General features: G+C 31.2%; 2 protein-coding genes across 2 annotated transcripts; one reads left to right on the top strand and one right to left on the bottom strand.

The window, feature by feature from the left end:
• The first annotated feature begins 1,038 nt into the window (after positions 1 to 1,038).
• On the top strand, positions 1,039 to 7,647 carry LOC132920414 (uncharacterized). Its single transcript, XM_060982799.1, has 3 exons — positions 1,039 to 1,874; positions 5,473 to 5,807; positions 6,834 to 7,647. Exons 1-2 carry the CDS (start codon positions 1,256 to 1,258, stop codon positions 5,784 to 5,786), a joined length of 933 nt encoding a protein of 310 aa, XP_060838782.1. The 5' UTR covers positions 1,039 to 1,255; the 3' UTR covers positions 5,787 to 5,807; positions 6,834 to 7,647.
• On the bottom strand, positions 7,627 to 13,281 carry LOC132920415 (uncharacterized). Its single transcript, XM_060982800.1, has 2 exons — positions 12,861 to 13,281; positions 7,627 to 8,753 (listed from the first exon to the last, which is right to left on the bottom strand). Exons 1-2 carry the CDS (start codon positions 13,102 to 13,104, stop codon positions 8,224 to 8,226), a joined length of 774 nt encoding a protein of 257 aa, XP_060838783.1. The 5' UTR covers positions 13,105 to 13,281; the 3' UTR covers positions 7,627 to 8,223.
• Positions 13,282 to 13,601: the final 320 nt, after the last annotated feature.

Here is a 13,601-nt window from a genome sequence, read left to right as displayed (position 1 = left end):
CCGTCCGGATGACTCCCATCATCTCATCGATTATAACAGTGTGCTTGGAAATCATCTCTAATCGGCAGAGCGGTCCGACGTAAAGGTATCTATGAGTATTTATATTATGTTCACTATACTATAATATCCAATAAGTAATATAAGATTATCATTTATAATTTAACGGAGTATCGGAATGCGATGGTTTTCACGTGGTCGAAGCAACGTACTATGATGATAATAATATGGCAACGATTGTAATAACCACGGGTACCGTCCGTTAAGAAGGTCACGCGCCGGATATAATAGTATGTAGTACAGCTGTGAAAATTTGATTATAATAACGTATTTATCACAGGGGTGCGAACCTATAGCACGTGCGCAAAGGTGACGCCTTAAAAAAATATTAAAAATATTTGTATTTAATTTTGTTTGAATTTGAATGAAAAGAAATTCTTAATTATTTCTTGACAATAATAAAATGTTGAAAATTTGGAACTTATAAATTATAGACGTGTACATGTATTTTCTACTTCAAAAATAATTACTCCTTTAAATTATTATACACACAATATTCGCGTCAATCAACAGCTGAGGACATTTATTTTGTTTAATGAATCTCATCCAATTAAAAAAAAGGATTATATTACTTTGATGGACGAAGCTAATAATGTTGCATTTAAATCTTACAAAATACGTCACTTAACCTGAAAGGTTTTTATTTTATTAATGCCCTCGATCGGCCTGAGAAAAAATTATTGTTATGGCTATATTATTATTACTGTAAAGTGAAATTTTTCAAAAACTTTGATCTCCAAACGTAAGTATACGTGACCCAAAATAGATTCGACAACTCCGGACTCTGAGTTATACTATTATATTAGTAACAAAATCATCGCTCTCGGACATAATATAATATACCTAGCTCGTTTTACTTTTGATGAGAACAAAGATGGGCCGGAAGAAAGGGAATCGCGGAGCCGCGGCGGCGAGTGAAAGACCGGTTGCGTTGCCGCTCACGAAATGGCATATAAGGGGGTCCACACCGGACGATGGGTTCATTATTTACTCGATTCGCGTCCAGTTTTCCGGTAGTCTGCGTCGTCCGTCCGCTGACACCCGCCGGGAACGCGTACAACGATATATCTGCAATATAATATTGAAATCGTAAAATCGGATCGTACGAGTGGTGCCGATATCGATAAATCGACAGATTCTTTTGTTTTTTATTTCATTCCGCACTTCGCCGCAGTTTAATCCACTGTACTCACGCACAATGTTTGCCGAAAAATTCGTCGTTGTGTCCGCACTTGTGGCTGTCGCCGTGGTCGCGTTGGCGGCCGGTTCGCCAATGCCGTCGTCCGTGCCTCAGCAGTCGCCTCCGCCGCCGCGGGACCAGCAGGACGGCAACAACGACGTGAATCTGCAGCCGCAACACCACGATCTCCATCTGCAGCAACAACACCAATACGCCAAACCGTCGTACATGGTACGCGAAGATGAACTGGTGCGGAAGTTGAATGTCAAGTGCGGCGCCCGAGACGTGTCTAGCTGCGTCATGCTGAAGCTGGTCACGTACATGAACAAGCTGATGAAGAAGAACAACCTGGAGATCGGAGACATGATGGAGATCGCAAAGAAAGATGGGCCAGCTGAAGATATGGCCTCCACTGGCGAGTCATCGGTCCGCGTAGACGGCTCGGCTAGGTCGTACACCGATGAGTCGGCGTTCGGCGAAGTGATGGCCGACAAGCTGTGGAGGTACGTCCAGTCCCGAGCACTCAAGATCAAGGTGCTGCCCGAGGCTGACTTTGTTGTGTCCGCGTCTCCAGAACAAGACGGGTCCCTCAACTTTGGCATGTCGTTCAGGTCCGGCAAAGACTTGACTGAGTCCGGTGAGCAATATTTATCTTATTATTGTCGTTGTCGGTTTTTTATTTCCCCAAAGTACAACAATAAATAATAATGTTACATTATGGTAGAATATTTTTATTTAGCCGTTTATTAGGTGTGGCCGGGAGGGGGTGTTATTCAGTTTGATAATGCAATGGCATAGAAAAAATATTCGAAATTAACTAAGTATGTGTTCTAAACGTACTAAGTATTAATTTTCTATACACAAATACAATTCAGTTTTAGACATTTTGTAAAAGTATGCCCAATAATTAATAAATATATTAAAATAACAAAATCAATAGAAATATACAAACCAAAACAATAAGTTTTACAATGTTTTCCGAACGATTGGATGTTAATTGTACAATATTATATCATCTTAATATTTATTAGTTACGAATTTTCATTGTCTTGATGATTTTATTTCTATCGTTATCAGACATAACAAACATTATACATCGTTAATACCTGACTTTTGACTCCATACAATTTTACAGTTATGCCTTTTAGTTTTAATACATTTATTTTTCAAAATATTTTTATTCTATTACACAGTATTAATAATAGTGATTTCATTAGTAAATTTATATATTTTTTATATTATAATATAATTAAGAAACATCCTTGTTTTGTATAACATCCAGAGCTTAACCGAATGTGATAACTGATATAAATACTGTAAATCGCTAAAATTAATTTTTTAAATTGCGATTTTGATTGATTTAAGATAGATTAACAATCATTTTAATAAATCAATAAGAAGAGTATTTTAAAAATGTTAAATAAAATATATCGTTAGTTCCATATATTATTATTTTATACATATTCATAGGCAAACTCTTAATATTTTATTTATGTTTTACATATACGGCTATACAAGTAGTTCATTTAAATATGATTTTTGACCTCCTATCAGTAACTTTAGGTTCAAGGTGAATAAAAACAATATAATTATAGTATGTAATATTATTATATTTTTCTATAATAGGTGTAATGTAGGTATTTCATAATTGAAACAATTTTTAATTAAATATTTAAATAGCTAAAACATTCTATTTCAATGAATTCTGTTATAAATGATTGTATCATACTATTTGGTTGTATGTACTATATAGGTGCCTCGTAGCCCTCGTACTTATACTATATACTTTTAGAAATCAATCATATCTTATAGATATAATAAAAAGGCTTAAATAAACTGATATTTTCAGAAATTATAAAAAATAATATTATTACTTTGAGTAGAAGTATACTCTTGAAATCATGTGTTTAAAATGTTCTTATTTTTTTATCAGGCCTATAATTGGACTATATCATATGTGTAGGACTATGAATTAAAAAATATCGCTTATTGTTTACTCAGACGAATGATTCTTAAAACGGCGAAACCTATCAGGATCCCATCCATACGAGCTTAATCGGCTCGTTTAATCTGCTCGTAATTTTAATGAGATCTGTCACCATTATTATGAATTAGATTCATTTAAAATCATACGAACATTTAACTTTCACTTCCTACAATATATTATAAGTAGTATGGTTTTATCTAATTATAATGTACATTTAACATACACACATCGTTAACTATATGCGTAATACGCATTCTAACAATTTGTTTTCAATTAGTAAAATATACATTGAAATGTCGTTATACGCGAATAATTTCAAAACGTGTCGTATGTATTAATTTGCCTAAATTCTAATGATGGTACTACGTTTAAGTTGATTTTATTACATGGTAAGTGCTTATAATGTTTTTCCCCAATAATTACCGTTTATCAGTCGAATGGATTATTTGAAAGCCATAAATTATTAACTGATATTTAATTTCACTTTCTCGATGTCCGATATTGAAACACTTGATTGGACATTAGGCTTATATTAAGAAAATCAAGAAAAAAATCAACGTCTCATAACTATATTTTTTTATACTATATATATAAATTATCTTTCTATCATATTTAACGACGACTGCGTGACATTTGTGCGTGAAGTCTAATCGTTGTTTTAATTCTGAAATGTCTTATGCGGACACTTTGCGCCATCGCAAACAATCGTAATACATATGATTATTATAACGAGCGTTTAAGCACTTTCGCCATTTGATACAATTTTTTGACTTACCGGAGCGTGTAAAATCATTTCTGAAATATTTCAATTGAAATGTTTTTACTTTCGTCCGGTACGATACATTATGGCACCTAATGAAGACGTCAATACGTATCTATTTTTCGAAACTGATTTTGCGGCCGTTCAGAAAGCCGTTTTCGTGTTAAACACCGTATGGTGATCAAATTCGACATAGGTCCATTCGATATTCTTCCATCTACAGTTGTATGTGCGAGTTGATTAAATATACCTATACGTTCCCACACCATCATGGTGTACACATGTCGTCGTCGTCAACCACATAATAATAAATAATAATAATAGTATTATTATTATCATTTGAAATTCTATCACTGGTCTGCAGCACTGTACCTACGTGACGGGAACTAACGATTTGACACATCGTTTTCGCATCGATTCTCTATCGTCAATTATCATCTCACACACACTCACGCACAACCCCACATGCACACGGGCACTCACACTCATATATACACGCACAGACGCGCAACAATACAACTAGGTTAGACACAATGCACTTTTCTTTTCGAATTATTAACGTTTAATTTTCGTCCGAGAGTTGACAACAATGGAAACGAACGATTACCCGCGGGTGGGCGGTAGGACGATGCGAACGACTACCGCGGCGGCGGCTGCCATTGGGAATAGTATGTACTTAGTTGAGTTAGTTGTATATATAAAATTAAGTATATACTTAGATATATATAGATACGCACAACATAATATGCTATATAATATTTTAAAGGTAGGTCCGAACACCTCTGTGAATGTTTCCTGAATCCTCGTAGACAGGAAAAATCCGGTCGGCGACCAGCGTGAAAATATTATATTATTTTTTTGTAATTCAGCGCATCGCAGCTGCAGACGAGTTATAGGTAACGCGTAAACAATTAACCGAAGTAGTATAATAATATTGTAGTGGTGCCGCATTACGGGTTGACTATAAGCATAAATATGTATAATAGTACTACATAGCCGACTGTATCGTCACAATCGCCATACATTTTTTTTCTTGGCAGATAATATTATCCATGTATCAAATGTTCAAAGTTTGATCTAGTCAATAGACTTCAGAGTTTAGACCCTAGGATATATTATTATATTATAATATATACACGAATGTAAAATACATTAAATTTTTATTTTTAAATGATTTTTTTTAAACATAAGAAGTTAAGAAACACTTTTTTTACCCAGATCGTATTCGAACGTGTACAAAGTGAGCTTTAGTCACCAAGTTTAAATTTAAACACATATAACACGTCATATTATAATTTAAATGTGTATATGTAGATAATATAGTTTATTATAATAGAAGATGCCGGTAGTTTCCATACATAGATACAATTAAAACGTTTTAATCAGTTTTGTAAGATAATGGTTACCTAGTATAATATTTATAAGCAATAAAATTGTAAGTTATTTTATTTTGATCATTACCATGACCATGTTATTTCGCTTTTACAGGAAGGGGTAAGAACAAAAACATGGGACCCATGATGGCCGCCATGATGATGAAAATGGGCATGCTTAAGGTCATGGCGTTTAAAGTACTCGCCTTGCTCGTGGGTAAAGCTTTATTGGTCAGCAAGCTCGCTTTCTTGTTAGCCACTGTCATCGGTCTGAAAAAATTGTTCAGCCAACAGAAACACGTTACGTATGAGGTGGTAGCCCACCCGCATCACGAGTCCCATGGCAGTGACTCTTACAGCTCTGGCGGATGGGGTCGTTCGTCGTCGGAGGCAGCACACAACATGGCTTACTCCGGACAAGGCCAGTAGACACTACTTCGTCAGTATTAGGTAAGTTGTTGATTAAATAATGGATTAGTTAATTTTTTTCATGCTCTTTTTATAGTAATTAGTTAATTTTAGAATTGACTTTATGATGACTAGTTTGCGTGACCGTTGTTATAAATCAACGTTTCTGAATGATTTAAGCAACTATCTTTAAGATCAAATTATATGTACACTGTACATACATGTATTTGTTTAATTTTGTAATTATATATTATTAACAAATCAAGAGAGTCAGAAAATAGGAAAAAAATTTTAAAAATAACTTACAGATTATAATTAAAAATTAAAACAGCAAAGCCCAATATGCACAAAAAAAATGAATATGTTTAATCATGTAAATTATCAAGTTAAAATAGATGAAAATAAAATTTTACCTACACAAATATTTTTATTTTAAATAACTAATATATTTATTAATTAATATAAATAACTAAATTAACGTTCTTATGTTTTAACTTAATAGACTGAAGTAAATTTTTTACATATTGTATTTGTCTCCTTTAGTGTAGATAATAGTTTTCTGTGTTCAACTAAAACATTTATTATGATTTATAAAAGCAATAACGCAGGATAACAATCACATAAACCTTTTTTTTATTTTCCTTAAAAATATTATTTATAAACATTTTTCAGGCATTTAATTTCTTATATACATCGTGTATATTTTAATTTTTTGTGTACCTATCTATAAACATTGCAATGCCAATTTTCTAACAAAACAAATTAATTTATAGTAAAAATAGCGTATTGGTTGTTTCGTATAACCTTATGACGTGTAAAATGTATAATAAATAAATTTTAATGTAATTATTTTATGATTAAATTCGTCAAATGTATAAAAAAAAGTAAAACAAGAACATCATTTTGCAAATGTCATATAAAATATTTTTGAGCTCATCAACTACAGACAAGAGTTATCATAATAGAATACAGAAAGCGTTCTGGTATAGATATAGACTCGGAAGCGCGGTTAATAGAGCCTAAACTAAATACATAATAATTCGTTTTTTATGTTTTTGTTTTATACAGATATAGGTAACTACATAAACATCATATGATGAACTCAAGTCCTGTACTCTACTGTAGAATGCCTATCCAAACGTTTAGTCAGCACCTGGTCGTTAGCACATCCGGCGTCCAGTGTAGTCTCTGAACGTCTATTAATTTATTTAAACTAAAACAAGAAAATCACGTTATTTATTATTTATATTTTATTTATTGCGTTAAATTTAAGTTTGTTTGATATCTAATATTATATATTGAATAATTTTTATATATTTATAGTACCCACCTATTTATTACATGTCATGTCGTCCATATAATATATCTTACAGACTATATAAGTATTTATTTGATGTAAAATATCCAACGTTAATCGTGTGCAGTAGTGTAGACGATTAAAGTTATTTGATATTTAGATAGAGAACTAAATTAGATGTTTCATTATTTTGTTAATTTAGCTAATATTATCTAATTTTTGTTAAAGTCTACTCCCGTCTTTATACAAAGTCAATGGCTCGTGAACTACACAATATATTATTAATATGTATGTTTAATACTATTTGTAACTATAATGATTAATATTATTTCATTTTAACACAATATTATTTTTTAATAATCAAATAATTTACCGTAGTCTGTAGTGTGAGTTATGTATAGCTTTTTAGAAATACAACGGAACACAAGACACGTACCATATTTACAAGCAATTTTTAAATGTATTGAATTATAACATAAATCGTTACCTGCCGATGTATGTCTAGCGTATATACAAATGGAATATAAAAACTTTGTATACAATTTTGTAATAAAACAAACACAATTTGACAAAAATGACAGTTTATTATGTGTTTTTCTTTTTTTGAGCAAAACGGAGTCGACGTATTACGTTATTAACACGTCGAATTGTCCGCATATTAGAATGTTCATAAACAAACAAACAAACAAACAAATAAATAAATAAATAAATAAATAAATAATTAAATTAATTATACAATATTTTAGTACGCGTAATAAAAATTAAAAATTAGTCATGCATGTGGCGAAAAATATGCAATATTCCAATATGTATGTACAACTCGCTCTACACTTAGATCACCGTGGACGTTTCAATATACATTATTCCATTAATATAAAATTATTGTTGTGAAATCGGTTTTACGTTTTTACAGAGTTGGGTCGATAAACGAAGACTAGTGTGTGTGTGTGTGTGTCAATGGCGTTGTGGTGAAATTTTCTGAGGGTCGTGGATTTCAGTTAATTAATAAATTGGGGCTTGAGTTTAGAGAGACACAACACGCGCTGTATATAGGTACATGATGTTGGATATTTTTATAAAAATAAAAACTGGCCCCGTTGTACAGTAAGTAGTAGGTAATAATTGTACGATCGTCGTCACCGGCGGGGCATCAGGTTCGTCCTATTTCTTAGTTCTGCCCGTAGACTTGACCATATTGTCCGACTGATTGCGGTTGGCCGTCGGCCTGTACGTAACCGGACTCACGTGTGAATAGTGCGCCTGCATATCTCCGCCGTTGCCACCGCCGAAGTCACCGTACGACATGTACTGTTGCTGTTGTGGCGGCGGTCCGTACTGTTCGGGTGATTGCTGTTGCTGTTGCTGCGGCTCCTGGTGCGGTTCGTAAGACGACTGGCCGGCGTCCGGATAGTGTGACGTCATGGGTGGCATCTGCGGGGGATGCTCGTCAAAATGCGAAGGCGCCGACACCCATTTGACCTGCACTGACTTCTTGGCCGGCGGCTGTTTCATTTCCATCAGTTTGCACACCAACAGGTAAGCGCCGATCACCAGTCCGAGCTTGGTGGCGAAAAACGCGTGTATGATGAACAGCTTGATCGCAGCCATGGCCTTCATCATCAGCATGCTGGCGGCCGCCGTACCTGCCATCATCATGGCTATCTTCGCCGGTTTGGGCTTTTTGCCCCGACCTGCACACGAAACAAACATGTCATTATGTCAATTATTAAATTCACCTAGTACAATCATTTCATGATGAAACACCTCCACTGCAGGAATTCACTAGTAGTCACTCTATTATTTTTGTGTTGTTATTTTATCAATTCAACCTACATTTTCAGATTTTGTAAGTGGACGTGTAAGTGTCGTGGGACAATACGTCAAGTTACACGTAAATTATAATTTTAAAAGTATAGGCACGTATTTTAATGTATACATTTTGCATAATTAGATTATTTAGATTATGATCTATTAATATTTAATTCTAATCTTGATTGGTGCAATTTTTGTTTCGATACACCTATAAAGACATAATATTTTCAAATCCTAGATTTTTGTATGGATTTAAAATGTGTTTCTGTAGTGACATATTTTTTTTTTTACCTTTGTTATAACTCCTTTATATGCACATTGATAAGCAGAAGTTTTTCTTTTAATAATAACATATATTATATTTTATTTTAAATTCAAACGAGTAATTTTAGAGGTTTAGAGTATTTATCTTATATGTACTAAGGATAATTTTGATATCTGCAGAGTATTTCATATTTAATTATAATATTATATTTTGTATTAATTGTAATATTTATTTTTGAACAAAAAAAAAATAACCAACATTGAACATTATAATTGTATTTAAAGGCACTAAACATGAAAAATCATAAAATTAAAAAAAAAAATCTGTATTACTAATACAGAAAAATCTTTAGATATAATAAATAAATGAAAATATGATATTGATTTTATTACTTTAGATCGAAGATGTATAAAATAAATAATAAGATAATTGTTGACGGCTACAATTTTAAGTTAGGGATTTATAATATAATAAAATAACAACTCTAACAAAAGATTAAAATAAAACAAAAAATGATAAATTTATTTGTATGTTTCTAAGACTAAATAAGGAGTTGGTTGATACGTGACCTAAATTATTAACCGACGAATCTTGTTATTTAATTATTTAAAAAAAAAAATAATTTAAAAAATTAAATATAGTTTAAAGTAAAGTCTGGTTATAGCACTGCTTTTATCAATCTCCATTTGACTTGCATTTAAAGAAACGTTTTCATTTCACTTATATTAGGTATTAATTAATTACAAAAGTCTCATATAGAATACTCATTACTCGTAGGTAGTATCAAAATAATTATAAAGAAAATTACACGTGTAAACGTGTAATGATGTGCATAATATTATATATAATTAAAAATTCGAATAAATATACAGTTCATTTATATGTAGTACTCATCACGCTTCACTCACATCAGTAAACACAAATCGATGCGGCGTTCTTATTTTACTATGAAAAAATTAATCATCATTTTCATATTTTATATTTAAAAAACTTATAATTTCACTAATATAATATATTATTATATATTATTATATAGTAAATCTATCTATTCTGGTTTTCTGTGTTTATAATAGTTTTAAAAGGGTGTAAAAAAATTAACTATATTAATATTAAAATGTATGGAGTAAATAGTTAATTACATTATTTTACATATACGATCAATCCAAATAGACATTTTTAGTTTTGACATCTAAAATTTAATTAGTTTTTATTAATTTTTCAAAAATAATATTATTATCAAACTAGAACTTGTATTCATCACGCATAAAAAATAAATTATATAAATAATGAATTAAGTAATTAAATATATCGCTCATTTTTAGTTCTTTTTCCACTTTCTCGGCGATAGCTGAGAATTTTCAAAACAATGACCTCTTTCGTTAAGTACGCATTCGTGTCTCGTTCACTTTCCAATATAATCACGAGGCACTTAAGAATAATTTTATTACCTTAAAATGTTTTTTTGAAACAATAACACAAAATTATAAATCAAATAGTAAATATATGCCATTCCTTGCTCGAAATCTAAAATCTACTTGCATACGCATACTCGCCATTGCTCTAACGCACTATAATACTAGGTATACCTCATGTCTTCATACTTTCCATAGTATATTATATTTTGAATATTATGATATAACCTTTAGGTATATAATATAAACCTGATATAATTCGTAACCATAATTTCTAAAGGTCGTGGTTTAAAACATATCGAAGCACATGAAGTACACATATACACACATACACACGCATACAATATATAGGTAGTTATATAGTTATAAAGTATTTTAGTATATAATACAGTGAAACTTCCATATAACGAATTTCCATTTTACGAAATTTTCTGTTTAACGAAATATTTTAAAGAACTATGACCTTCATTGTTGTATTTAACAAATACCTCTATATTACGAATTATTTTTGTTGCTTTTTCGACTTCGTTATATGGGAGTTTCGCTGCATATATATATATTTGGTATTTATTTAATATTTTTAAAACTTAAGTTATTTGTTGCTTTATTGCCCTCATTATTTTATGCTATTATATTATATCATTGGTATACAGTTTCATTACTCATCTTAAATCATAATTCATAATAATAAAAATATTATTTTATACAAGTAATTTATAACTAGAACCTAAATACGAGAACTTGCACACAATGAATACAATAAATTGTTTTTAAGAAATTGTTAAAGTTTTAAGACTGAAAAATGTACCTAGAAAATATATAATTGTTAAACATTTTACTATAAGTCGAAGTATAATGATCTAAATATTTATAAGCAAAATAACAATAACACCATTTTAACTTATTTAATACTTTTTTTCAATTTAGAACGATATTTATCGCGTCAGTTATAAATCTAAAAAATTTTTTATTGTATTATAATGAGTACCATATGTCCATGTAATAGAAAATAATGTGACACTAATTTAAAAAAAGTATATGTATATATTATTATATTAAAGTATACGTCATATGTAATGTATATTTTTCGAAGCAAAAAAAATAAATATTTCACTTATAAGACAATTCCGTTTTTGTTTACAGAGAATAAATACTTTTAACCTAAGACAATAGTTGGAAACCTTTTTGGACTCTCGGGCCATATTTAGGCACAAATTAATAAGCTTACGGGCCAGACGAAAATAAAATTTTTATATTTTTAAATTATTATTATTAGTTTCCATAAATTTGTATTTCGTCATTAATTTTTGATATTCCCATGTTGAATCGATATATTATATTATGTATTATTACATTTTATTATTAAAAACAAAAATTTTCTTGTGAGGAAAATAATATGTTTTAAATATCTTATATTTTTAGATTTTTGTTAAGCTTAAAGTTGATGTTGAAAAAAAAATAATAATAATAATATTTTAACAATAACATATGAATTATATTATAATAACTAATAATAGTTATAGCTATTGTATTATAATATATTATATTATGATCTAATTATCTATCATGTAATATTATAATATTATGAAAATATTTATTTTATTTATTAATGGTTTTATCTGATCCAATAATTAGATTATTATTGTTATTATAGATAAATTATAATATTTAATTGCATTTAAAATCAAAATAAACAATAATCTATATACAATCTGTATATTATAATCCTATTTTCACAAGATTTCGGATTGTTATTCAGTTAAGTCAATAGTGGTTCTTCTTTATATCTATTACGCGTAAATATATTTCTAGGGATACATTTTATTGTAAAAGTCTTTCGTTAAGAATGTATAAAAATAAAATGTAGATGATTTGAATTTGTGAATAACAAAAACGTCAAAAACGGTATAACTATATACAGTAAAATCTCGTTATAACGAACTCAAGGGGACCGAATTTTTTTTTGTTATAACGGAAATTTCGTTGTAACGAAAATTCGAATTAGCTTTTTAAAGTCCGGCTTTTCGGCAGGGAACTTCTATGACTTTCGTTATAACGGGATTTTTCGTTGTATTGGTATTCGTTGTAACGGGAATTTACTGTATTCATATTATATGGATTATCGCGGTGTAACTAAGTAACTAACTAAATTTGTGACAACGCGAAAACGTTTTCTATCGAATAGCAAATTTGTCCGATATCACGTGACATTCGTATCTGATACTTCGTCGGATATATAACAAGTATAAGTAATAATGTTTCAGTTCAGTTAAATTTTCGGACGTGCGTGTCTGCGGATTGTGTCTTACCTTCGGCCAGATCACCGCCATCGTTTCCGGTAATCAAAGCGCCCAACAAGTCAAACGGTGTGCTAGACGACATCAGCAGCTCTTGGGCGTCGATTACCCGTGAAATATCGGCTAGGCTGAGTTCTTCGGCGGTGTTGGAGGACACGACTTGGCTGACCGCAGGAAATACGTCGGCGGCGGTGGAGGCACATGATAACCATAGAACGGCTGCGGTAGTGCAGACCACCAGTGGGTTTAATGTCATCGTGATTGACGTGTTTTTAAATTATATTGACTTTTGGTAGATGCAACGATAACTGCAAAAACGACTGCGGAGAAGATCGACAGCTGACGGATTCGTGACGATCGTATAAATCGCGAACTGACGACTTCGAGCCAAAGTACACGTGTTTGCAATGGTGTCGACTGACCACGAGCTCGGTTCTTTTATGCGCGTTCCGGGCCGTGAGCGTTGCCCACAAACGCCGTTGACCGTGCAGTGCTGAGCTTATGTTTCCCGGGATGCAGTGGGATATAAAATAATATCATTATTACATTATACGACATGATTTAATTAACGACGCCAGTCTATGATGTATAGGGTGATTCAAAAATCTTTATCCTATTTTAAAAATGTATATTACTTTAAAAATAAATATGATAATATGGGATTATGTGAAGTACAATTTATTTGTAAAATAATCAGATTTTTATATATAGTATATGATAAAACAATATGTTTAATACGATCTGACAGGCCGC

Source organism: Rhopalosiphum padi, chromosome 2 (assembly GCF_020882245.1).
Source record: "Rhopalosiphum padi isolate XX-2018 chromosome 2, ASM2088224v1, whole genome shotgun sequence".
Classification (NCBI taxonomy): domain Eukaryota; kingdom Metazoa; phylum Arthropoda; class Insecta; order Hemiptera; family Aphididae; genus Rhopalosiphum; species Rhopalosiphum padi.
This window is presented reverse-complemented; position numbering and strand designations above follow the sequence as displayed.